The sequence below is a fragment of the Heteronotia binoei genome, chromosome 15 (assembly GCF_032191835.1).
Source record: "Heteronotia binoei isolate CCM8104 ecotype False Entrance Well chromosome 15, APGP_CSIRO_Hbin_v1, whole genome shotgun sequence".
In the NCBI taxonomy this organism is placed as follows: domain Eukaryota; kingdom Metazoa; phylum Chordata; class Lepidosauria; order Squamata; family Gekkonidae; genus Heteronotia; species Heteronotia binoei.
This window is the reverse complement of record NC_083237.1, coordinates 57,960,282-57,984,684: the sequence shown is the minus strand read 5'-3', so window position 1 is coordinate 57,984,684 and position 24,403 is coordinate 57,960,282. Positions and strand designations below refer to the sequence as shown.

Here is a 24,403-nt window from a genome sequence, read left to right as displayed (position 1 = left end):
CAAGGGTGAGCAGGGGAGGAAAAGAAAGGCCCAACAGGTGAACAAAAACATCAGGGCTGGTGGAGGGGGGGAGGAATTGGTAATTTCAGAGATTTCCCCCCCCCCCCTTCCGATAGATCTATTGGATTTCCTGCTCTCCGCCCTTTCTTGCAAAGAAATTGATTTTGCATTTTAGAGGAGGTGAGATAACGTTTGCAAAGTGGGGAGCGTTTAATTTGGTTTGTCCCGGTTATTCGCCCCCCCCTCCTCCTCCTCCTCCTCGCTGTTTTCGGCCAAGCCCCTCTCCCACCGCCCGGGCTTTCCTCTCCCTGTAGCGGCGGCGGGGTTGGCCCCCCCTTCCTTGCCGCCCCCTTCTCCCCTTGTCGAGTGGCGAGAGGAGCCCGCCGGCGGCGAGGGATGCTCGGGGCAGCCGCAGCCCGCCGGAGGCCGGGAGGAGACGGTCCGTGAGCGGCTCGCCGAGGCCGGGGGACGGTGGTGCCGCGCCGAAGGGGGCGATGGGGCTCGGCGGGGCGGAGGACAGCGGCGGCGGCGGCGCCCCGCGGGAGCTCCAGGTGGGGGATCCAGCCCAGGCGGGGAAAGGAGGAGGAGGAGGCGCCGCCACCCCCCGCAACAGCAGCGCCGCGGCTGCGGAACCCGGAGCCTGAGCCGCCGCAGCCTCGCCATGCGATCCACCGTGTACAAAGCCACGGCGGCGGCCGCGACGACGACGACGACGGGGCCGGGCTTGCTGGAGCCTGGCCCCGAGGAAGAGGAGGAGCCGCCGCCGCCTCCCCCCCATCTCCGCCAGCCTCCGCCTCCCCCGCAGAACCAGATCCCCGTGCCGGCTGCGGCGGCCGCGGGTCCCAAGGGCCGCGCCATCGTCCCGGCGGCGGCTGCAGCAGCAGCAGCGGCTCCGGGGCCGCAGCAACAGGAGGGCGGCGGCGGCGGGTGCTGCTGGGGCGGCCTGGTGCCCTCGCCGTGCCCGGCGGGCAGCACTCGGCAGGCGGGCGTGGGCGATGCCGCTGGGAGCTCCCGCCCCTCCAAGTACCAGGCGGTGCTGCCGGGACACACCGCGGCCGCTACCGCCGCAGCCAAGGACGGCAAGCGCGGCGGCGGCCCCCACTCCGGGCCCGGCAGAACCCCAGCCGCTCTTTCTCCTCCTCCTCCGCTGCCGTCGCCGCCTTCAGCCACGGCCGAGCCCGGCCAGCCTCCACCGGGGACAGCGGCGGGAGGATCTCCGGCCTCGTCGGATCCCGGCGGCAAGTGGAAAAGCGGGAGCAGCAGCAGCAGCACGGGGAGCGGCGGCGGCGGGGGAAGCAGCCTTCGGAAAAGCCCCATGGGGGCCGGCGGGGGCGCCTCCAGCCAGGCGGCCTGCCTCAAGCAGATCCTGCTGCTCCAACTGGACCTCATCGAGCAGCAGCAGCAGCAATTGCAGGCCAAGGAGAAGGAGATCGAGGAGCTCAAGGCCGAGCGGGACACGGTGAGTGGGGGCCGGGGGGGGGGACTGTAGGACTGGATGATGAGTAATACCCGACAGGGTGGAGGGAACACGTGGGGATGGCGAGCAGCGCCTCAAGGGTTAACGGCGCGGGGCCGGACGAGAAGGGTTAACGCCTGGCATGCCGTCCAGGGTGTGTGCGAGGGAGAAGGGCTCCTGGTGGGCGGGCTCGACGTAAATCCGCCCAACGGAAGCTGGGGGTTAATGGAGGTGGGAGTAGGGCGGTGGGAGGGGTCTGGAGGAAGGAATGGGGGCAAGGTGAAGCGCCAAGCCCTAGTTAAAGGACAGGCCGGGGTGGGTGGGTGAGGGTCAAGATAAGCCCGGGGTGGAGGGTTAGTTCATGTGGGGGATTAAGACCCGTGGGAGCAGGCAAAGGTCAGTCGGGGAGCAGAGGCAAGACTGAGCTTGCCGAGGGCCTTGGAGGTGACTTGCAGCAGAGTCCTAAGCAGAGCTGCACTCTCAGCACATTGCATTAGTTGGGTTTCAACGGGTGTAACTCCTAGGATTTGTAGCGGGGGGGGGGGGGGGAACAACAACAACATTAGGATTGCAGTGCTGTGGGAAGCAGCGGTGGGGCCTTCTCCCCTATGCTGGTGGGAACTGGAGAACCGAGGGGATCTTAAAAGGTTGATGTGGTCGTGAGTGCTGGCACCTCAAGGGTTAAGATGCTGGGAGCACATGATTCAAAGAGAGGTTAATCTAGGGGGGGGGGGTGATTTAAGGAGGGCCTAGAGTGGCCATATGACCTGAAAAGGGGCTGTATGATGAAAAGGTGAAAATGGCCAGCAAGTGAGTGGTTAATAAAATCCCAAACCGGGACAAAATGGTAAGGAAGTTTAATCACAAAGCCAATTAAAGTTTCAATGTTCAAGGACTGTTGATTAGCCTATAAAGTCCTTTGCAGCACCTTAAGCCTTAAAAAGGCATTGGGCGCCTCTCCAGTTGACAAGTAGCTAGGAAGGGGTTAATGACCCCGGGGCTAAGGCTGAGAACCCTAGCTGGGTAGCTGGGGTGGAGTTAAAGGCCCTGGAACGGGGAAGGCAAACAATGGGTAGGAGTGGATCTGGGAGGGGTTGCAGTCACCAAGGAGTTAATCAGCAGCTCGTGGTGGGGGCTGGAAAAGTACAGTGGCAAAAGCAAGGTTAACTTAAAGAGGCAGGTATCTGCTGTTAATGGCCATGCAGCACAGATGGGGTTAATTTAAAGGGGCTGTGGCTGAGGGCTGCAACTGCCATGTTGGAGAGGAAACCAAAACAGAAAAGAAAAGCACCTTTTTTGTACTAGAGCAGTGTGTGGGCCATGTGGGCGGTTAGGGCAGGGGAGGATTATAACCATTCCTTTTTAAAGGAATATTGCAAATTTAGTAGTCTCTCCAGAGGTTCTTCCTTTCAGTTTAGTAGTCTCCCTTTCTCCAGAGATTCTCCCCTTCAGGGAAGCAGCAGTCACCTTTTTATTAAGGAGGGGGGAAGGCAGTATTGTCTGCGGCATTTCTCCTGCAAGGTGCCCCTCTGCACTCCTGGCGCTGGGCACCCCTGAGCCTGGATGCCTGGCATTTTGGCAGAGCAGAGACCCTGCCATTTGTGCCCTGCCACCCAAGAGCAGAGTTTCTCTCCTGCATAGAGACTGCCTCTATAAAGGGATGCTTTTTGTGAGCAGGAGGGCAGGAAGCGCTTCATATCTCCCCTAGTCTGTCAGCCCAAGAGCCGAATGGGGCACAGAGATAAGCTTGGAGGAGACCCTTTGAATCAGCTGCCAATGAAGGTTGGTTTGTTGTTCGTGTTTTGTAAGATGGCTCCTGCCAGCATCGTGCATCTGGATGCATAATGTCTGCTTTTAAGCCTTAGCCACAGAAGTCTCTCTCGTGGTGCACTGTGCCCCCCCCCTTCCCCAAATTCACAAAGGTCCTGTCATCCCAGCCTCTATGCGTGGCACGTCTGCAGCCTAAAAATAGCCCCCTCTTTCCCAGTTCTGCAGCTGCTGCACCCGTTATTGTCAAGGAAAGGGCTGAGGTTTCTCCCCCCCCTCCCCCAAACTCCAATTTTCAACATGATCGATAGCATCTGTATTTGAAGCGTGTTTGTATTTGTGGGGGTGGTGAGGAGAGGGTGCTAGAATTAGGCCTCTTCTGCTTGCAGTAAGTGGCAGCAGTTTAATATTTTACAAGCTGTAACAGAAAGATGGGATGTGATACAAACATCCATTTCCTGGTCAGCCCAGTGTAAATTCAACCAACATGGAGTTGCCACAGCTACTGGTTTGCAGTCAAAGGATGTGAGGATGGCAAGCTGAGCATTTGGAAGGCTCCGGGGTTTTTCCCTCTTAAGAGCGAGCAAAAAAAACACTCATGCACATTAAGGAGCTAGAAGGCAAACAGCAACGCTTGTGAGTCAGGCTGATACCAGAACAGTTGGATCAGTTATCCCTGCATCTGCTGACTGCAGATTTACCAAGTTCTTCCCCTCCATGTGTCCCCCCCCCCAGCCTCCTGAGGTGCCAAAATCCTTTGAGCTTCAACGGTATTTTGGTTTCAGTTGTGCTAAAGCTCTCCTTAGACTTCATCATTCAGTCATCCTCTCAGTTTCTTCTTCGCTCTGTGCAGCATTGGCATCTAAGATGGAGGCTTTGTAGTTTGTATGTGTGTGTTTTTTGGTGGGGTTAGATTACTCAAAAACCGTTTTGCGAAACTCACATGAAAGCAGAGAGGCTCTAGAATGCATGCATGCAAAGCACTGCAAAGGGTTAACATTTTAGCCTGAGTTTTTGATGTCACCCTGCTATTCATTGTTGTTGCCTTGTTATTTTTCTTTTTTCATTTTTAAAAAGAACATTTCAGTCCAAAGTGCTGTGCAATCTTCAGTCATTCTCACGCAATCACCTTCCACTATTAAAGATTTATTTACTGGCTGCAGTGTGCCAGGTGTGCGCGTGTGTGGAGGGAATTACGTGGTCGTTTGTGTACAGGGAAGGGTCCAAAGGGAGAAGACAGAGCTGTGATAAGGGGTGGCGACTAAAGAGATGGATCAGTGGTGGTTTCCATAACAGGGCTACTATCTCTCTGTCTCTCTTTTTATAGATTGGAAGGTGGGGCCGAGGCAAGGGTGGGGGATTGTTGTCAGAGGCCTCATGCCGAATCGAGGGTTTTGGCTCTGGGTCTTCCAATCAGCCCACCCCCTCTCATCACTGACTCTTTATTTTCACCCCATTCATTTTTGCAGTTGTGTTAGGAGTTATCCCAGCCTTAATGGATGCAGGGCTTGAGACACAGATACAGAAGTGTTGATTGCAGCCCTTTGGGATTGCTTCAGAGTGTGTCACTTTAGCACCGCGGAGACAGGGCTTGTTCCCACTGCCATTTAATGAATGTTAGCCGGGAAGAAGTAGTAAACATTTTTTTTAGAAATTACTTATTTTGAAGGGCATTTGTAGCTGTAGGCCTGCACCTATGTATACAGTTTGCTTGCTACCTATATACTGGTAGTTATAGGACAGAGGTCCCCAACCTTTTTGGCACCAGGAAACAGTTTTGTGGAAGACAATTTTTCCAGGGAAGCGGGGAGGGCAATAGTTTTGGGATAATACAATTGTGCACTTTATTTCTGTTAGTTTGGTGTGGTGGTTAAGTGTGCTGACTCTTATCTGGGAGAACTGGGTTTGATTTCCCACTCCTCCACTTACAGCTGCTGGAATGGCCTTAGGCCAGCCACAGCTCTCACAAAGTTATCCTCGAAAGAACAGCTTCTGGGGAGAGCTCTCAGCCCCAACCACCTCACAGGGTGTCTGTTGTGGGGGAGGAAGGTAAAGGTGATTGTGAGCCACTCTGAGACTCTGAAATTCAGAGTGGAGGGCAGGATATAAACCCAATGTTTTCTTCTTATTATTATTACTACATTGTAATATATAATGAAATAATTATGCAACTCCCGGCCTGGTTGCTAACAGGCCACAGACCGGTACAGGGCTGGGGACCCCTGTTATAGGAGACCAAAGTATACTTGTTCCCCGTGGCTTTGAAACCCTGGAGTGCTGGAGACAGCAGTATCCCGTTCACATGCATACCATTCAAGGTGGGATATACAGATTGGCTGTGAGGGTTATTCTGGCTTACTCCTACCGTGTTCATGTTATTTTCTGGAGCACCTGTCCCATTCCGTCCTCATAAAGCAAATCAGGTTCACTGACATAGGGGAAGGGTGTTATCCAGGGTTGTCCCCTGAGATGTTTTTTCACAGCTTCTTGTAAATCCTCGCTGATTATCCAGGCTTTTTGTGTGGTACATCAAATACATCCTGGCAAAATGGTTACAGGGCTTGCTACTCTAGTAAATGCTGATAGTTAGGTCTGGGGGTACATATGAGCCTGCTATCCCTAGTTTCATCTATTTGAGAATGGAGTAGGCAACTTACTTTAGGGTAGTAATTCATATGTTCAGCTAGGCCCCTCTCAAGATGCATGGCTTCATCCCGTAAGCAAATATGAGTGCTGGCTGGTAAATATTTCAAGATCAGACACGTGCACACGTGGAGCTGTGTATAGCTCTGTATTTTCTGGTCCCTTTCCCTCAAAGCTACGGCAGACTGAGTTTTGAGAAATTGTGAGGGGGGGGGGGCGGGATTTTTGTTCAGTTGACACAGCACCACCTGTAACATCTACGTTGCACTGTTGCCTTCCCAGCTCCTTGCTCGAATTGAGCGCATGGAAAGGAGGATGCAGCTGGTGAAGAAGGACAGCGAGCGTGAAAAACACAAAATATTTCAAGGATACGAAACCGAGGACAAGGTGGAGCCTGAGGCGCCGGAGAAGTTGCCTATCGAATGCCCACCCCAAGAACTCCTGGAGACATCCCAGCCGCTGTCTTTGAAACACTTCCCCTATGGAAGAAATGGAAAAGGTCACAAACGGTAAAAACCACACTTTATTTCCCTGGTTTGGCAGCATGTGTGTGCCTTCAGCAACTGCCAGAAAGCTGTGCTTTTCTGCACCACCCTGCGCCTTTGTTCTCTACACTGCAACAAATTGAAGCCGGTTTCAAACCTGTTTGGCTAGGGTTCCCACCCATGGGATGTCAGAAATTCTAGTTCTTCATAAGGTCCTTCTGATAAAGAGGCTTTTGACATCTTGCGGGGGGGGGGGGGGGAATGCAATTTCTGGGGGTCTTTAGAGGAAGCCACAGCAGTTAAACCTGGTTACAAGCCTTCAAAAATGGGTAGCGTAGAAAATGCCTTCCGTTTCCATTGCGTCTCCAGCAGACGGAGGAACTTTTTCTCTCTAAGTGGTCTTCTGTGTGCCCTCGCTACTACCTGCATATTGACTTGCAGTGTTTTTTTCCCCTGTTGCTGACATATAACTTAGGAATAGCATGTGCTTTTTCTGCCGAAGAGCCTTCATTTCCCGTCTTGGCTTCTCCACATGGGAATCTGGGATATCTAGACTGAGAAGGAAGTCCGCTAAAGACTGTGGAGAATAGTGACAGTGCTAGATGCATCAGTCGCAATTAGCATTTCAGTGTTCAAAGGGCTTCACTTTCTCAATATTGTTGACAACAGGCCTGTAGAACAACATTGTAGATCAGTGTTGTGGGGAGCTGACCATCTAACAAATTCAGATCTGAGGGAAGACTGAATTGGAACTTTCCCTTTCTCACAATCATAGGCCATACAGGTCACCAGCATTCAAGTCACTGTTTTAAGTCAGTGTAAGGCGGCTTATAAGAGCCGGTTTGGTGTAGTGGTTAAGTGTGCAGACTCTTATCTTGGAGAACTGGGTTTGATTCCCCACTCCTCTATTTGCAGCTGCTGGAATGGCCTTGGGTCAGCCATAGCTCTCGCAGGAGTTGTCCTTGAAAGAGCAGCTGTTGTAAGAGCTCTCTCAGCCCCACCTCTCACAAGGTGTCTGTTGTGGGGGAGAAGGTAAAGGAGATTGTGACCGCTCTGAGACTCTGAGATTCAGAGTGTAGGGTGGGATATAAATCCAATATCTTCTTTTTCATCATCATCATCTTCTTCTTCTTATAAAACCTGCCAAATGATAGTTTGAGAGGAGCCTGACTTAAGAACAGTAGCCATTCTGGATCAGACCAGTGTGATCCGTACAGTCCAGCATCCAATTTCATCTGTTGAGGCTAAAATTCCTTCCTGTTGTTACACTGCTATTCAAAAACGTATTGCTTTTGAAGATGACAGTTCCATTTAGCCACCTATCCTTCATGAATCTGTTCGGTCCCCTTTAAAGCAAAGTCACTCTTCACTGTTGCTAGTTAGTTTGAACCAAAAACCCTTTGTAACAGACATAATATATAATGCTGTCATATCTTTAACTTGGGAGGTGTTATGGGGATAGTGCTTTACAGATCCATTCTTCAATTGCAACATTTTGTGATAGTCACAACTGGAAGTTTTCCTTAAGGCCAGCCAGCTAAATACCGTGAGATGTGTGCAAATCAGAGAATACAAATTCTGCTTTTAATTTCTAAGATAGTTGCTAATAAGAGCTGGTGATTCTCGCTTCGGCCTTCTCTATATATGCTGCTATAAATGCTGCGTCCTTTTGTCTTCTTTTGCAGAAAGTCTGCATTCGGAAGCGCGGAGAGGAAAACTCCAATGAAAAAGCTGGTGGCTGAATTTTCAAAAGTGAAGTGCAAATCACCAAAGTCGTCTCCGTTGAAAGAAGAACCCGGCAGTTCTTTAACTGAATCGGTCACCAGGCGAGAACTACGAAGTCAGGAGACTCCAGAGAAAGCCCGATCTTTGGGAGACACACTGTTGAAATCCTTGGGCCCTCTGAAAGGAGCCGGGGGCCACGCAAAGGACAAGAGCTCGTACAGCGAAACAGAAGACTTGCCATACCTTTCCACCACCGAAATGTACTTGTGCCGATGGCACCAGCCGCCTCCTTCACCGTTGCGAGAACCTTCTCCCAAGAAGGAGGAGACTGTAGCAAGTAAGAAGCTTGCTCGGGCCTTTGTGGTGGTTGGCCGGATGCGGGGTGGAGAGGGCATGGAACCCACTCATTGGGTGGGGGGGAGGGGAGGCGTGTGCTGCTTTAAGAGTCTTTCAAACACTTGAAGAAAACCGGGTGGGGGGGACATTTCATTTCTGAGCAACGCTGGTGTAGATCCCGGACCCCTAAGGAAACATCTGAAATGCCACAAATGGCCTAGACCCCAGGTAGAAGAAGAAGATGTCTGCAGATTTATACTTCACCCTTCTCTCTGAATCAGAGACTCAGAGCGGCTTACAGTCTCCTTTAACTTCCCCCCCGCCCCCCGCAACAGACACCCTGTGAGGAGGTGAGGCTGAGTGGGCTCTCCCAGAAGCTGCCCTTTCAGGGACAACCTCTGCCAGAGCTATGGCTGACCCAAGGCCATTCCAGCAGGTGCAAGTGGAGGAGTGGGGAATCAAACCCGGTTCTCCCAGATAAGAGTCCGCACATTTAACCACTACACCGAACTGGCGATGGGTATGGGAAGTGTGCAAAGAAAATCAGCTGTCCTGTTCAGAGATCTTTTGGTGGCTTACTGGGTTCCTGGCGTCTGCTGTAACCATCCATTTTTGCCAGCCAACCGTTCCTCTTTTTGTGATACCTTACGATGAGGGGTGGGGCTGAGTAGAATTGAGGCCGGCATACTAGCCTTCTTGGCGGTGCAAGCGATGTGCTCAAGGCAATCTTGTGCTGGGAGATGTGGCCCCTGCTGAAGCGAGCCAGAGATCTAGTCTTGTCAAAGCACCCCCAAAATAATTATTTTAGGTCTCTCTTTTTTTTCCCCCCTGGCTTCAACCTTGGCAACCCTCTGAATCAGTTGTGCTGTACGGCAAACAATGAAGGAACCCAGGTACATAGTGAAAGCTTTTTGAGAGAGTTTGCACGGCTGCGACTTTTAACAGCTGATGAGGCCAGCAGCGTTCAGTTTCTGAAACTGGCTTGCCTTGTTACGGCCCAGAACAGGGTTGTGTTCTCGCTTAAGACGGATCACGCTATCACTGCTCCCTTCTTCAGATAATCACAGAAGTTCACACCCTGCCTCAGATTTTATTAATCTTTGTGATGCTACTGGACTCCTGTCCTTTTCTACTGCTAAAAACCAATTGAACAAGATTGAAGATGTATCGCCCAGGTTCTGTGCTCGCAGTATGCTCAAGTTACATGGTAGGTGTTTTATGCAGTTTCCTCCCTAATGTTGCATTTTGAAGTGTGGCATAGCATGGCGCACTCTTACTTTTTTCATCTTTTAATTTTCTTACTTGGCATCCCCGATTTTTAATTTTAATCTTTTTTAGGTTTATATTTTGTGTTCTCCAAAGAGCACTATTGGTAGCGGAGAAGGGGGCAAGTGGAGAGCGGTGGGGTGTGTGCACAGTTAGATGACTGAACGCCATGCACAAGCTCTGCCTTTGGCAAAGCCCCAGAGGTCAGGTCCTTCCATTGTCCATTCAGAATTCTGTACCTGGAAAAGAAACAAACTACTAGAAACGGCCGCTAGACCGCAGTAGTAAAAGCTTAAATTTTCTCTCGGGGTATGCCAAATATGGTGCTCGGCCTCCTTATATAAAATGCACAGTAAATGCTGACCTGCATACAGGTGTGTAAGTTAGCTGACTGTAGTATGAAGTCTTCCATTCTGTCTAAATAATACTGAGGATTAGATTATTGACAAGATCACGGGGCACGGATTTTGGGAACAGGAAGGATCAAAAGAAGGGTGACTAGTGCAGTGTTTAGAGACCTGGAGAGATCCCAGTCTTGTGAACCTTGTAGGGTTTTGTGTTTTTTTAAGATCACTTAGCTCCTAGCAGAATTACAGTTGCAAGATTTCCTTGAGCGAAGGTGTGTGACTTGCCTAAGGTCATCTAGCAAGCTTTCAGGACTTTGAGGATTCAAACCTTGGTCTCCCTGTTCCTAATCTGACACTCCATACTGGCTCTCGGAGTGAGTGAAATTCCTTCTCCAAATAGTATCCCCATTTCACGCGAGTGACCTTCACCCCTAATCCCTGCACTTCCATGCCGCTGGATTGGGAAGTGGATAGCAACGACCTTTGGCACTCAGGTTCTTCAGTGGGCGAGGTAATTTCTTGGCCATTTTTCTAGCTGTCTTTGTTAACTGTTGCAGTACACTCTCCTGATTCTTCTTGAGCACCTTGAAATAACCTTTTTCTGTACTTTTGGAGTTGTTGGTTGTTTTGTTTTTAAGCAGGGGAAGCAATATTGATGGCTAACGGCAATCTGTTCGCAGTTATTTCTTAGGGATATGCGTGCTGTGGAGGAATTGGGGAGGGGGGCTCGTGGCAAACTATTATGCACAGAGTGTGTTATGCCCCTCCCCAGTCTTATTGCTCAGTCTCCAGTTTTCTTAGGCCCTCTGTGGGGGAGGCATGGGACAGAACTGACTACTCTGTACTAGGTGGGCTGTCTCTTTGACAGTGGCGCCATTTTTTTCTGTTCTGCGCTCTTAACTGTGATTGCAGTTCCTCTGCACAAGAAAATAACCCATTCCTTCTAAACCTTTTGGGCTGGAGCCCTGGAAACGAGTCTATTGTATGAATATCATTCAAGCAAAAGGCCTGAACGCATGCCTTATTTCCTTCTTCTTTCCTTTCCACACCCCCCCCCCCCAACTTAGCTCCTAGCAGAATTACAGTTGCAAGATTTCCTTGAGCAAAGGTGTGTAACTTGTCTAAGGTCATCTAGCAAGCTTTCAGGACTGTGAGGATTCAAACCTGGGTCTCCCAGTTCATTTCAGGCAAACAATTCATTCTGCCCTTTGAGGAGTCTTGTTGGAGCATGATTTTACCCTCTGGAGGAAACCAACTTTCTTCCTCTTTACTACTTGAAGTGGGGATTCCCCACCCTCTGCTATTCCTGTCTGGGGTGTTGGATTGGGATTGTTCCTGAAGCTGCCCAAATTCAGCTTTCACAGTCCCCACCCCCAATAACGGGCAACATGCAAGTGTTCAGACATCTTGTGTGAAGCCAAACTTCTGAGATGAACTCCGTGTTCCATCACGCGGTGCCTCAGTTGAGCGGAGCCATCTTGCAGCTGTGTCTTATTTCTAAAGTTACGGCAAGCGAGGCATGCTCCCTGTGAAAAGCTGTGAGGCAATTTCCTTCCGAAGGTTGAGAAAGATTTTCTTTTCCTTTGCACAGCAGGTTTCTGAAACCTCTTCCTCTTCCAATAGTCTTCTTCTTAACATCCAGGCGGCACTTCCACAAAACGAGGACCGCGAGCCTGGAATTCTGACCTGATTTGTGCTTAGAATGGAGAGGACATAGCGAAGACCAGGGGTGGGTCAAACCTGCTTAATGTAAGAGCCACATGGAATAAAGTCAGCTGTTTGAGAGCCACAAGACAGGAAGGAAGGCAGGCAGGCAGGCAAATAGATGGAGGGAGGGAGAGGTGGAAAGAAAGCAACTTTACCTTTAAATGCATTTTCTAAGCCACTGGCTAGCTTGGCTTTGAGAAGAGATTTAAAGAGAGAAATGCCGTTTCCAAGCCGGCCAGTGGCTGGTGGGGGCTTGGGGAGCCACACGAGATGTGAGAAAGAGCCACACGTGGCCCCTGACCCACAGTTGGGCCACCCCCGGTGAAGACTGTGCTTGTTTAGGAGGTCAGCTTGCAATCAGACACGTGGCTGTAAAGCTTAAGGGACTCCTTTGTTTTGTTTTAGTTAAGACTATTTATATTCTGTCCTCTCCCAGAAAGGGCTCAGGGTGGATAGCATCATTATGAAGACAGTATAAATAACAATTAAAGCATATCGCATCGATAAAACAATACAATTTGATCATAAACAGTTACAGGTGGTGGTTCAGTTGGACGCATGTTATGTAGATTAAGAATCTGGCACAGTAAAAAAGGTAATTTAATATTACAGCAGAGATGGTACCGCAGCATAGGGCCGGCTGATGGAAGGAATAGCTCCGTTTTACAGGCCCTTTGCTGGATCCATCGGAAGGCTCATCCAAGCTGAGTACCATCCTCACCAGCGGCCGACTGGTTACCCCGGGAACCTCACACATATGAAAAATAGTGATCCCCTGCTGACATGTAATCGATTTGAACATCCGAGATACATTGGCTGCAAACCGGAAGGCTTTATTCTATTACATTTTAATCCTGCCCTTTATCCAGGCAGTTCAGGGTGGCTTACTGCAGCTCTCTGCATGTCAGCTGCCACATAACAACCACTCTGCGCGGCAAAGGGAGATGGACTGGCTCCAGGTCACACTGTGGGTTCCCATGACTGAATGGGGATGTCTATTTGGTGTAGTGGTTAAGTGTGTGGACTTGTATCTGGGAGAACTGAGTTTGATTCCCCACTCCTTCGCTTGCAGCTGCTGGAATGGCCTTGGGTCAGCCATAGCTCTTGCAGGAGTTGTCCTTGAAAGGGCAGCTGCTGTGAGAGCCCTCTCAGCCCCACCCACCTCACAGGGTGTCTGTTGTGGGGGGAGAAGATATAGGAGAATGTAAGCTGCTCTTGAGTCTCTGATTCAGAGAGAAGGGCTGGGTATAAATCTGCAGTCTTCTTCAACCCAGATTGTCACAATCCCATCTTTCTGACCAACACCGCATGCTAGTTCTGTTAGTTATCATGGCTGCTGCTGATCCTTTTTGGTGATCTTGTCTAATAATTTTAAAAGCTGTCTGTGCTGGGTGGCCGGTCGTGCCGTCCTGCGGCAGTGAGCATGCCACAGGACTTGTGAGGTACTCCGCTCTCCATCAGGTAGAACTGGGGTTAATTCTAAACAAATCTGAGAGCCGATCTGGTTCAGGTGAAAGTTAGGAGAGGGATGTTGGTGGAAGGTCACATCGGCCTTGACAAACTGTCGCTCCATCGATCTTTTGCGGTAAATAAAAAGACATCTTTGGGTGCTGGATTGGGAAGCTTCCGTTAATTGGAAAGGAGTTCACTTCGTCGTCCTCTCAGGCCGTAATATTCCACATAAGACTAACAGTGGTGTGTGTTGGGCCACTGGGTTTTTGTAGGCCAGTCACATTTATAGGCTGTTTACAGGGCCGAACTAACGCTCTCCTTCACAAGTCCTTTTAGAGACAGATCAAGATGGGTAGCCGTGTTAGTCTGTCTGCAGCAACGAAAGAACAATAATCCCGGAGCACCTGAAAGACTTAAGAAAATTTGCGGCAGGGCAGCTTTTTGTGACTCCCTACTCACTGCTTCAAATACCCGATTGATCAATGACTCACGAAAGCTCCTACCCTGCCCCAAATATTTGTCAGTCTTTAAGGCAGGGGTGGAATTCTAGCAGGAGCTCCTTTGCATATTAGGCCACACACCCCTGATGTAGCCAATCCCCCAAGAGCTTACAAGGTTCTTTTTTGTAAGCTCTTGGAGGATTGGCTACATGGGGGGGGGTATGACCTAATATGCAAAGGAACTCCTGCTAGAATTCCACCTGTGCTTTCAGGTGTTGCTGAACTCTTGCTATGGCCCTTTTAGTTAGTGGTGGCTTTCTGCTGTACGTGTCAGGTCGATACTTGAGGGAGGCTTTGGTTTAGGTCTCATTACTGCAGCTCCCATCCCACATGGCTTTTGGGCACACAGCCCCTCCCCTCCAACAGATCCTCTTCTGATGGTCAAAGGGGACCCCTGCTTAGTTTTTCCTCAGAAGAAAAGCTGGTAGGGTCCTGCTCCTTCTTTGGGATTTGGGGCATAGAAAAGAGCAACAGGATTCTTGAATCCTGCCACTGAAGCATGTCTACTAGCACTGAAGAGCTATTCAACTCTCTTCTGGATTATTTGGTTCCAGAAGATGGCAAATAAAGGCCATTCATGAAGTTTTAAAATGTATTACCTATCATTTTTTTAAAAATTAAAGTTCTCAAAAAGTGTTACAGAGATCAGATCAAATCTTTAGCATGTTTGCTATATGTTGCTATAAGTTCCCCCCCCCCCAAAAAAAATTGTTTGACAAGAACCATGATGATTATTCAACACTTTGTGAATGTAGGATTGTAGAAACAGAAAAGGTCACTGTGCATTTAATGATGCCCCTGAATGTTCAATAAAACTTGATTTCACTTTGTAATGGTGGGATTGATGACGGGTTGTCTAGCATCCGTTCCTCTACAGAAACATCCTTTCCAAATTGACGATTTTGACACTCTTTTCTTCCACCCTTCCCAGTTCCTTCATGGAGGGACCACGTGGTAGAGCCCTTAAGAGACCTGAATCCTTCAGAGCTTTTGGAGGTATGTTGGAGAATCAACAGCAGTAAGGAAAGAGGCCAGAAACATAAAGCCCTAAGAGATGGGGCAGGGGTGGGGTGGTGCTATGGAAGAAAAAGAGGAGCTGTGTGGAATACCTTTCTTGATTGCTGCAAGTTAAACGGCCACGTTGCTGTGTTTTAATGTTTGCCAGACACAGTCCATGTGTTTGCCAGTTGACTTTGACATAGGAGGGATGGAAACTTTGAAATCTGGTACCTAACAAGTTCCAGTTTCTTTGTTCTTGCATTTGCGTCCATGACACAGAGGAGAACATCCAATTCTCCCTTGAAAGAAATGTGGTCTCGGAGCACGGCCTTCAGTTTGCTCTGTTTTCTCTATGTGGGCATCCCATCAGGCTGAGTGTCAGTGGGACCCTCGATGGCCCCCGATAGGCCATTGAATCAGGCAGCCTATCTTTTGAATTGTGTGTTTAAAGACGAATAAACCATACAGGTCAAACCTGCAGGAAATGAGATTTATGAGGAGGCACGGCTGCCAGGGCTTCAGTCGGCAATACTGAAGCCTGACCTGCATTTTTATTTCTTTTTATAACTTCTGGTGTTTTGGTTTGAACCAAAGATTTAAGAAGCATCAAAAGTATCATGAGCCTTACCTGTAAGCTGTGAGGCTGCTTTACCGATGGGTCTGCATGCCAGTCGCCTGTCAGGACCTTTATTAAGGATCGCTGCCATTTTGAAGACCGAACCTGCAGATACGGACACTCGTAATTGACACATGCAGCAGCTAGCGTTTAATATCCTTCCTCTCGTGTTACGTGCGTGCACGCTCCCTGGTGCTCTCTAATCCAGCATCTGTCGGGGATCAGTAGTGGTTTGGGAAGCATTAATTTCACAAGTGAAGTACTTCCTGCTACGACATGAAATCCTGAAGATCCTGAATGCATTCACCTAACCTTTCTCTCCCTTCCCCCCTACATTTCGTTCCCAAATGGGCACGGCAACACCCTGCCAAAAAGACTAGGTTACTTCACTGGAAGCAAGGCTGGCTGAAAAGCCTTCCTTTGGAAGGAAAGGCAAGGGAGTTCTCAGCAGTTGGGCAGGGATGGTGGCTCAGTGGTAGAGCATCTGCTTGGCAAGCAGAAGGTCCCAGGTTCAATTCCTGGCATCTCCAGCTACAAATGGTCCAGGCAAATAGGCATGAAAAACCTCAGCTTGAGACCCTGGAGAGCCGCTGCCAGTATGAGTAGGCAAGACTGACTTTGATGAACCGAGGGTCTGATTCACTAGCAGGCAGCTTCATATGTTCATATATATATGTTCAGTTGATTGAGTATCAGATTGTGTGAACTGTGCGCATACTTACTTTCGTAAAACTTTTCACAGAACTTAGATGACAGCGTCTTCTCCAAACGACACGCAAAGCTGGAGTTGGATGAGAAGAGGAGGAAACGGTGAGTGAAAGCGAAAAGCTGTTGCCTGCTCGCTGAAACTTGGGAAACTGTTTTTCTTTGTAAGTGTGCAGCTTCCGAACACATTGCCAGAAAGTGATGGACTGGAAAAATACACTACAAGAAATATAGGACCATCAATATGTATAATAAAAGACTGTAAACTTTATACGCCTATGTAGTGCAAAAATTTATATAAAAGTTATAAGAGTAACTAGATTATAGGTCGGTGGTCAAAGAGCAGTCTTGAAATCTACATCAAAACGAAGTTACAGCAGATTTCACAAATAAAACAGATGCTAAATGGCGAAGTACAAAGATAAAGGCACTCTCAATGTAACAGAATTGCAGACAGCAAAAAATACATACACTCTAGCCACCTTTCTGTGCAGAGTGCTTTTGCTTCCATGTCAAGTGCACAGTTTTGCAAACTGTGAGACTAGTTCTAGACAAGCAACTGAAGGTGAAGTTCAACTAATCTTAAATCTGAAGAATCCAAGTGCATCAATTTGAAATGAGCCGGCAGAATCGTGTTTCTGGATATGCAGTTATTTCATAGAAGGTAGTCACTTCATCAGCTTGCTTCTTGGATAACGTCTTGTTTAGCCTGATCTTAAACGGAACCCAATAAGGATAAACCAGTATTCTACAACGCAGTCTCAACCTGCATGTCAGTTTCACCTTCCCATCTCCTGGGTTCTGTGAAATCCTGTAATCTCTACTGATTGTTACACAGCATCTTGAGTGCTTCCAAAGGGGTCCGGTTGGGTTCTTTTAAGACCAGGAAAACATTAGGTAGCAGTTGCATTGTGGAAGGTGAAGGAAATGGAATCACAGCACCTCTGTCATAATGTAGTTACTGAAGATCACCCATTGAAATTGGTAGGCTGTTGGTTTGAAGTATAACCAAGTAGTTTGCTGCACTAGTTACAATTAAATTACAGAATGCCTGGTTCTGTTTTAACTCTCTTCTAATTGTAAAAGGTCGTGCTAGTTGAAAACAGTAGTTGATAAATATAACAGTAGTGTTCTTGAATCAATGCTTAAAAAGCACTTTTTCTTTTCTCCCGCCTGTGGCAAAAAGGTGGGATATTCAGCGGATCCGAGAGCAAAGAATTTTGCAGCGACTGCAGCTGAGAATGTATAAAAAAAAAGGAATTCAGGAATCTGAGCCTGAAGTTACCTCATTTTTCCCAGAGTCAGATGATGGTGAGTAGCTTAACGTGTAGAGCTGGAATTCCCCTTCCCTGCCGCAGCTCAGACAAAGCTGGGAGAATCTAGTCCTTTAAAAGGCATTGTCAACACAAGTATATAAGTGTGTGCGTGTGAGAGCATTTGCATCTTCAGTAGTAATGTTTTCCTGTGTGTTTTCTCTCTCTCTCCTAGTTGAAAGCTTGCTAATCACCCCTTACTTGCCTGTTGTAGCATTTGGCCGACCACTACCAAAATTAACCCCACAGTAAGTATCTTTGTATATTAAATGCTTGCATTAAAGGAAGTTGTACCTTACAGAAGCAAGGTGCTTGGACTGTATTTGTCTTTTTTTTCCTTTTGAGAGGGTGGATGGCGTTCCTTGTCTGTAGGCTGATAACCTTCCAAACACACATAGTCCGTCATTGCTCATTGGGTATGTGAGTCAGTTGTCTCGGGCTTTAGCACTGTAGGAATTACAAAGCAACAGCAGCCAGCCCTGTCTCGAGCTCAGCCTTGCTATTGGTGGAGACAGCATACATCAAGGCATCAAAGTTTGGTGCACAAACATGAAGGAATCTGAGATGACGTGAGGTTGAGGAGAAAGCAGGCTTGTGTTGATTGGGTGGAAGGTGAGGACGACTTTCTACCAAGCAAAGAAAGTAATGTGCTTATATATTCAAGACCAGTCCTGATTTGGGGGAGTGGTGAGGGGGAAGCTGCACTGAACCTATAAAAGGCAGGAATATTGTAGCTGCTTCTCCTATAAGTGGTAAGCTTGGACTGATTTTTCTTTTGACGTTTCTCTCCCTCCCAATTATGGTGGTTGGGATCCCCCAGCTGTTAGGCCTGAGAGACATCATGCAGCCATGTTTAATGTCCCCTGCAGCTCTGCTTCTGCCTTTATTTGTCTCCGCTATAATCTTTAAAACAGTGTTTAAATCAAATTGTCGGGCTGTAGGCAATCCAAAATATCCTACGTTTTGTGTCGCCCTCTGCGCCAGCCCTGTGGTCCGACCGTTGAACCTTTAGCTGAGGATTAGAAAAATGTGTTACTCTTCCCCCCCTTCCCCCCTGACTCTGTCATCATAGTCCACTTTTTTTCCCCTTCTGTCTGGCAGGAACTTTGAACTGCCGTGGCTGGATGAGCGGAGCCGTTGCCGGCTGGAGATGCAGAAGAAACAGACGCCTCACCGGACATGCAGAAAATAGGCATCCCCACCGGGAGGTATCTCTACTTCGGTGGTTGCCCTGTGCTATTTGCAGCCAGCGGCAGAGAACTGTGTATGTTCTGTCACATCAATCTTTCTCCCCTCAATGTACATTCTTGTTCACTATAGACCTTTTTTTTTTTTAAATGCTTCTGTATGGTTTTTCTCTTTCCTCTTCCCTTCCCCCTCCCTCCCATTAAAACTGTTCAGCTGTGTTCCTTCCCCCCCTCCTTTTGTTCGATGGAAAGTACTGGAGGTTTGTTGTGGGGGGACCCGCAGCCAAGCAGGCAGCATTGGCCATGCAGTGGTTGAGTTCCTTTCGGCAGGCCCAACTAAACACCTTTTTAGCGCCACAAAACATAAATGGGCGTAAGAAATACAATGAAATGGTTCCCGTTTGTAAGTTACGAAGTGTATGAAATCCACCTCTCTTAAAGCACACATGCAAATCCTAAAATGGTTGCTTAAAAACATTTAACCTGCTAACTTTAAAGCCCTTGAAAATTGCGGGTGGGGGGAGGTATATTGGGCTAACACAGAGTTAGCCGTCGCTCTGCTTGTTTCTTTTTTAAAAAAATAAGTTTGGACCCATATATTTCTTCTTGTCTCATTTGGCTCTTCCCAACCTGCTGTGATGGGTGTAACTTTCAGTTTTTAAAATCGGCATAACTAACCTGGTGCTCACCTTTTGCTTCTTATGGATGGTGGGAGCGTTTAAAATTTGACGTCCCAGCACTGAGAACGAAGGCTGGAATGTCTCGACAATCGCGTCACGTGCTGTCGGTTCTCTGGGAACTGGTTTGCATCAGTCCAGTTCCCGATTTACTTAAGATTTTTTGTTTTGCCAGTAAGCAAGCGCTTTAGTTTTTTTTCCCCCCTCTGTCAAGGAAGGTAAAGCATAAATTGTGGGGTTTTGTTTGCAAACCTCCATGCATCATGCCAGTTTCTTAAGAGCGACGTTGAGTGGCAGTGCTGTCAGATTTTCTGGCGCTTGGATTCCCTGGGTTGGGGATACTGCCTTGCGAAAAGGGCACCAAGCAACATCACCAAAATTGGCCTCCCCTCCTGCATCAAAGGCTATGCCCGCTTGCCTTGGTATTGGACGGAACCGATGAGTTGCTCAGAAACCACTGTGTTCTTCCTTCCCCGGAGGAGGCTGCCAGAGGGAAGGAAAGCAACGAGAAAAAATGGTTCATTCTCAGAACGCCTCTCGAAAGGGTTATGTTGCCTCCAGATGTTTCCCTCCCTTATCTGAAGTCCACTGCGACCTCGCTCTTGGCAATTTTTGTATGCCTTTATGAAGGTTGAAGTCTGTTAGTGGCAATCCTTATACCGCACTCGTAGTTACAGCAAGTTATTCCCACTGGCAAAAAAAAGCAGGCCCCCCTCCCCCACTTTTGTGTATAATAATGAATTAAGCTAGAGTGTAACACCTGAAACCTTGATTTGTGTTCTTTGGAGCTTGGCTGGCATTTCTTTAAAAGTAAGATTCTGGTAAACTTTTGTAGCTAGTGGACTGGGAAACTCCCACACGCTCATCTGTCTGATCTGTACAACTGTGGAAAAGCTCTGTGTGCATTTATAGAAGAGCAGTGAAACGACCTTCCTCCTTTTCCATTTCTATAGAAATTGTAATTCATTCAGTGCAAAAGCAAAACCTCACTTTTCTGGATTAAACGTGCAGGGCAGGACAATATCTGCTGTTGTGGAAAACTGGGAGGAGGCTCAGTCGCCCGGCAATATTCTTCTCTCTCTGCTACCACACATTTCTAGTAGCTGCTGCTCCGTTTCTGCATTATGTTCTCTAGAAATTCAAAAGGATACTTTTAGAACAGAAGGTAACACATGCAAGGTGACTACTGTAGAAGAGTCACAAGTATGACTTAGACTCTCTCTTTGCCAAGTAGCCTGTGTTGCTGGGGTTGTGCTCAACGCTTGCTGCCTAATTTAATTTGATTTTAATTAAGGCTGTATTTGGGTCTCTTGGTTTTTAGCATGCCAGCATGCATCCTTCTCCCCCCTGCCCTGCTGTTAAAAGTCTGGATGTATAAAATAAACGTTAGGTGGAGGTTTCTTAAAGGCATTGTTGATTTCAGAGCTTGATCCTCCCTTCTTTATCCTCCTCTGAAAGAAGCAAAAGAGTTTCAAGATCATATCTTGGTTTTGTGGGGGGGGTGGGGAGGGGAGGAAAAAAGTTATCACATGGCCCAAAATATGACTCTGTTGGAAGTGCCACAGTCCTGTATTCCTGAAACATAAAAGCGAATGTTCCCTCTTTGCCAGTTCGTTATGCTGGCTTTCATGAAGTATCCCATTAAATACTAACACATGCATCAGAAAAAAGGTGTGCAAAAGTAGTTAGGGGGGGTCGTATAAAGAGTTTGCAGTGGATGTTAGCTGGGAGCGGGGGCAAAGTAATAGTCTTTTCTCCCTGTAGAGGGTACAGCACTGTGAAATTCATATTAATGAAATGCCCTTGCACATCAGATCTGGTTTTTGTTTAAAACAAAATGTTCCTTCCTTTAACCAAGTTTACTGTAGTTCTAAAAGCAGTGTCTGTAACTCCCCCCCCCCCTTGTTTTCCTGCCCTTGACACGTGGTTGTCTGCAAACGCATCCTTTTTGATACCATTTTAAATATGTAAAATCAGTTGTCTTGTAAATATCTTATAAAGAAAAAAACGTTTGTAAATACCAAATTTGTGGCTGTTAATGTTTGCCTTTTTTTAATTTTTGCTTCAGTTCATTTAGGTTTAACAGTGTTAACAGGGAGTATTAAAAGAAATTCTGCTTGTACGTTTAAACAAAATTGGAACAAATCATTTTTTTTTTTACAATAAAATGAAAAACATGAATGCTTTTTTCACGCTTTGAGCCTTGATTGACAGCTTGAGTAAAAGTCTGGAGATGGCTTCATTCTGACTCCAGATCACTTTTTAACAGACAGCAGTCGAACATACAAGCTGTAAAGACTCCAGTAACAGCTTAAATAATAACATAGTTGTCATGAGGTAACATTTCACGAGGCAGAGCCATCCCTTTGATGGCAGAACAAGGCCCAGGCTCAATCCTTCCCACTCCAGGAGAAAGGATCTCGGCTGAAAATCTTTTGACAAAATCTGCGATTCTAGGTTTTCATCAGTAGAGGGGCAGGGGTATCAACAGGGAGCTACCCCTCATATCATTGCTAGCTATGAGCTGGTTCCTATGTGTGGAGACAGCGTCCTACACATGTGCTCCTTCCCAGTGAACAGCGTGTTTGGAAAGCATCATCCCCCATCACAGGGAGAGTGCATAAACGTCGACATTGCCTCCTTGCATATGCGCTGTGCTCATGGACCAGTGATCGGGAAGGCTGCGTTCCTGCTCTCTCTCTCTCCAGTTAACACAGAAGGGATTGTATGTACAGGGCTTATATAATTTCATATGTTCATGAAGGACATGTATGGGGGAAAATACAGTGAAGCCAAAAGGCCATGGAATACAAACACTAGGAACAGTGTTTATATAAGTTTAGCCAAACGCCTGTACTAAATGGAGATAGATCCAAATAGGCAGCCGTGTTGGTCTGAAGTAGAACAAAATAGGAGTCAATTGCACCTTTAAGCCCAACTTAGTTTTATTCAGAACGTAAGCTTTTGTGTGCATGCACACTTCTTCAGACGAGGAATGAGGTACGGTAAGCAGAGCCACATATATCTGGTGGGGATTGGAATGCCAAGTGGTACAAAGTTAAAAACCAATAGAATAGTAAAATTAAATAGTAAAATGAATTAAAATTCTGAATGTTAATTTTACTATTCTGCTATTGGTTTTTAACTTTGTACCATTTGGCATTCCAAACCCCACCAGATATGTTGCTCTGCTTACTGTACCTCATTCCTTGTCTGAAGACGTGTACATGCGCACGAAAGCTTACGTTCTGAATAAAACTACGTTGGTCTTAAAGGTGCAATTGACTCCTATTCTACTAAATGGAGAGTTCATAAAATATGACCTGTAATGAGTAAGAAGTCCTAATTCATCTATACTAGCTTGATGGTCTTAACATTTTTATTAGATCCAAATCTTAGATACTTGCATTTCACCCTGTGTTACTTCACAGCTTTTAGACTCAGCTGTCTCTTCTACTTCATCCTAACCTGTCGCCTACCTAGGAATGTCACACTCCTAGGAGAAAATGGCTGCTTTGCAGGGTGGACTCTATGGCAAGGGTGGCCAATGGTAGCTCTCCAGATGTTTTTTGCCTACAACTCCCATCAGCCCCAGCTAGCATAGCCAATGGCTGGGGCTGATGGGAGTTGTAGGCAAAAACATCTGGAGAGCTACCATTGGCTACCCCTGCTCTATGACATTACATCTCTTCTGAGCTGCTTACCTTCCTCAAAACCCTGCCCTCCCAGGCTCCGTCCCCAAATCGCCAGGGATTTCCAAACCTGGAGTTGGCTACCTTTCACTCCACACCTTGCATGTAAACCTGAGCTCTACTGGGGGTGGGGGGGAAGCCCTCAAGACTTTGCGCTTTATCAAAACCCTGCTAGTATTTTAAGCTGCCATGGGCCTCGTGCCAGTTTGGGTGTAGTGGTTCAGAACATAAGAACATAAGAGAAGCCATGTTGGATCAGGCCAACGGCCCATCAAGTCCAACACTCTGTGTCACACAGTGGCAAAAAAATTTATATACACACATACACTGTGGCTAATAGCCACTGATGGACCTGTGCTCCATATATTTATCTAAACCCTTCTTGAAGGTGGCTATACTTGTGGCCGCCACCACCTCCTGTGGCAGTGAATTCCACATGTTAACCACCCTTTGGGTGAAGAAGTACTTCCTTTTATCCGTTTTAACCTGTCTGCTCAGCAATTTCATCGAATGCCCATGAGTTCTTGGATTGTGAGAAAGGGAGAAAAGTACTTCTTTCTCTACTTTCTCCATCCCATGCATTATCTTGTAAACCTCTATCATGTCACCCCGCAGTCGACGTTTCTCCAAGCTAAAGAGTCCCAAGCGTTTCAACCTTCTTCATAGGGAGAGTGCTCCAGCCCTTTAATCATTCTAGTTGCCCTTCTCTGGACTTCAGTGTGCGGACTCTTATCTGGGAGAACCAGGTTTGATTCCCCACTCCTCCACTTGCAGCTTCTGGAATGGCCTTAGGTCAGCCATAGCTCTCGCAGAGTTGTCCTTGAAAGGACCCCACCCACCTCCCAGGGTGTCTGTTGTGGGGGCAGAAGATATGGGAGATTGTAAGCCGCTCTTAGTCTCTGATTCAGAGAGAAGGGCGGGGTATAAATCTGCAGCCGTCTTCATTAATTTGCCGCAATATGCACAGCAGCAGCAACAGCAGCAGCAGGCTCCCTCCCCCCTCCCTCCTTTTGCAGTGTTATCGCCGCACGACTCCAGGAGCGACAGAGGGCGCCTCCGCCGTCGCAACGCGAAGACGTCACTCCAAGCCCACGCAAAGCGCGTCTCGCCCACCTGCGCAGCTCGCGGAGCACGTGACGCTGTTGCTGAGGCGTCCGCTTTCCTGCCCGCCCCTGGAATCTGGCGGAGGGGTGCGCCGAGCCCGCGCGTTCGCTTCCTTTCCCTTGACGTCACCCCAGCTCGGCCTCGTGATTGGACGAAGCGGCCTCCCTGTTTCCCTAATACCATAGAACAAAGTAGGCGTCAAGGTGCACCTTTAAGACCAACCAAGTTTTATTCATCCCGGTGGGCAGCCGTGTTGGTCTGAAGCAGTAGGGCAAAGTAGGAGTCAAGGGGCACTTTAAAGACCAACGAAGTGATGACCATGAGAGAGATCTTGGGGTCGTGGTAGATAATTCACTGAAAATGTCAAGACAGTGTGCGTTTGCAATAAAAAAGGCCAACGCCATGCTGGGAATTATTAGGAAGGGA

General features: G+C 47.9%; 1 protein-coding gene and 1 non-coding gene across 2 annotated transcripts; both read left to right on the top strand.

The window, feature by feature from the left end:
* The first annotated feature begins 579 nt into the window (after window positions 1–579).
* On the top strand, window positions 580–21,362 carry MSL1 (MSL complex subunit 1). The gene is made up of 8 exons (XM_060255313.1): window positions 580–1,459; window positions 6,149–6,375; window positions 8,037–8,413; window positions 14,616–14,680; window positions 16,042–16,109; window positions 17,191–17,315; window positions 17,493–17,565; window positions 18,419–21,362. Exons 1-8 carry the CDS (start codon window positions 662–664, stop codon window positions 18,507–18,509), a joined length of 1,824 nt encoding a protein of 607 aa, XP_060111296.1. The 5' UTR covers window positions 580–661; the 3' UTR covers window positions 18,510–21,362.
* TRNAA-GGC (transfer RNA alanine (anticodon GGC)) lies at window positions 15,757–15,829 on the top strand. Its single transcript has one exon. It is a non-coding gene; the product is annotated as a tRNA-Ala (tRNA).
* Window positions 21,363–24,403: the final 3,041 nt, after the last annotated feature.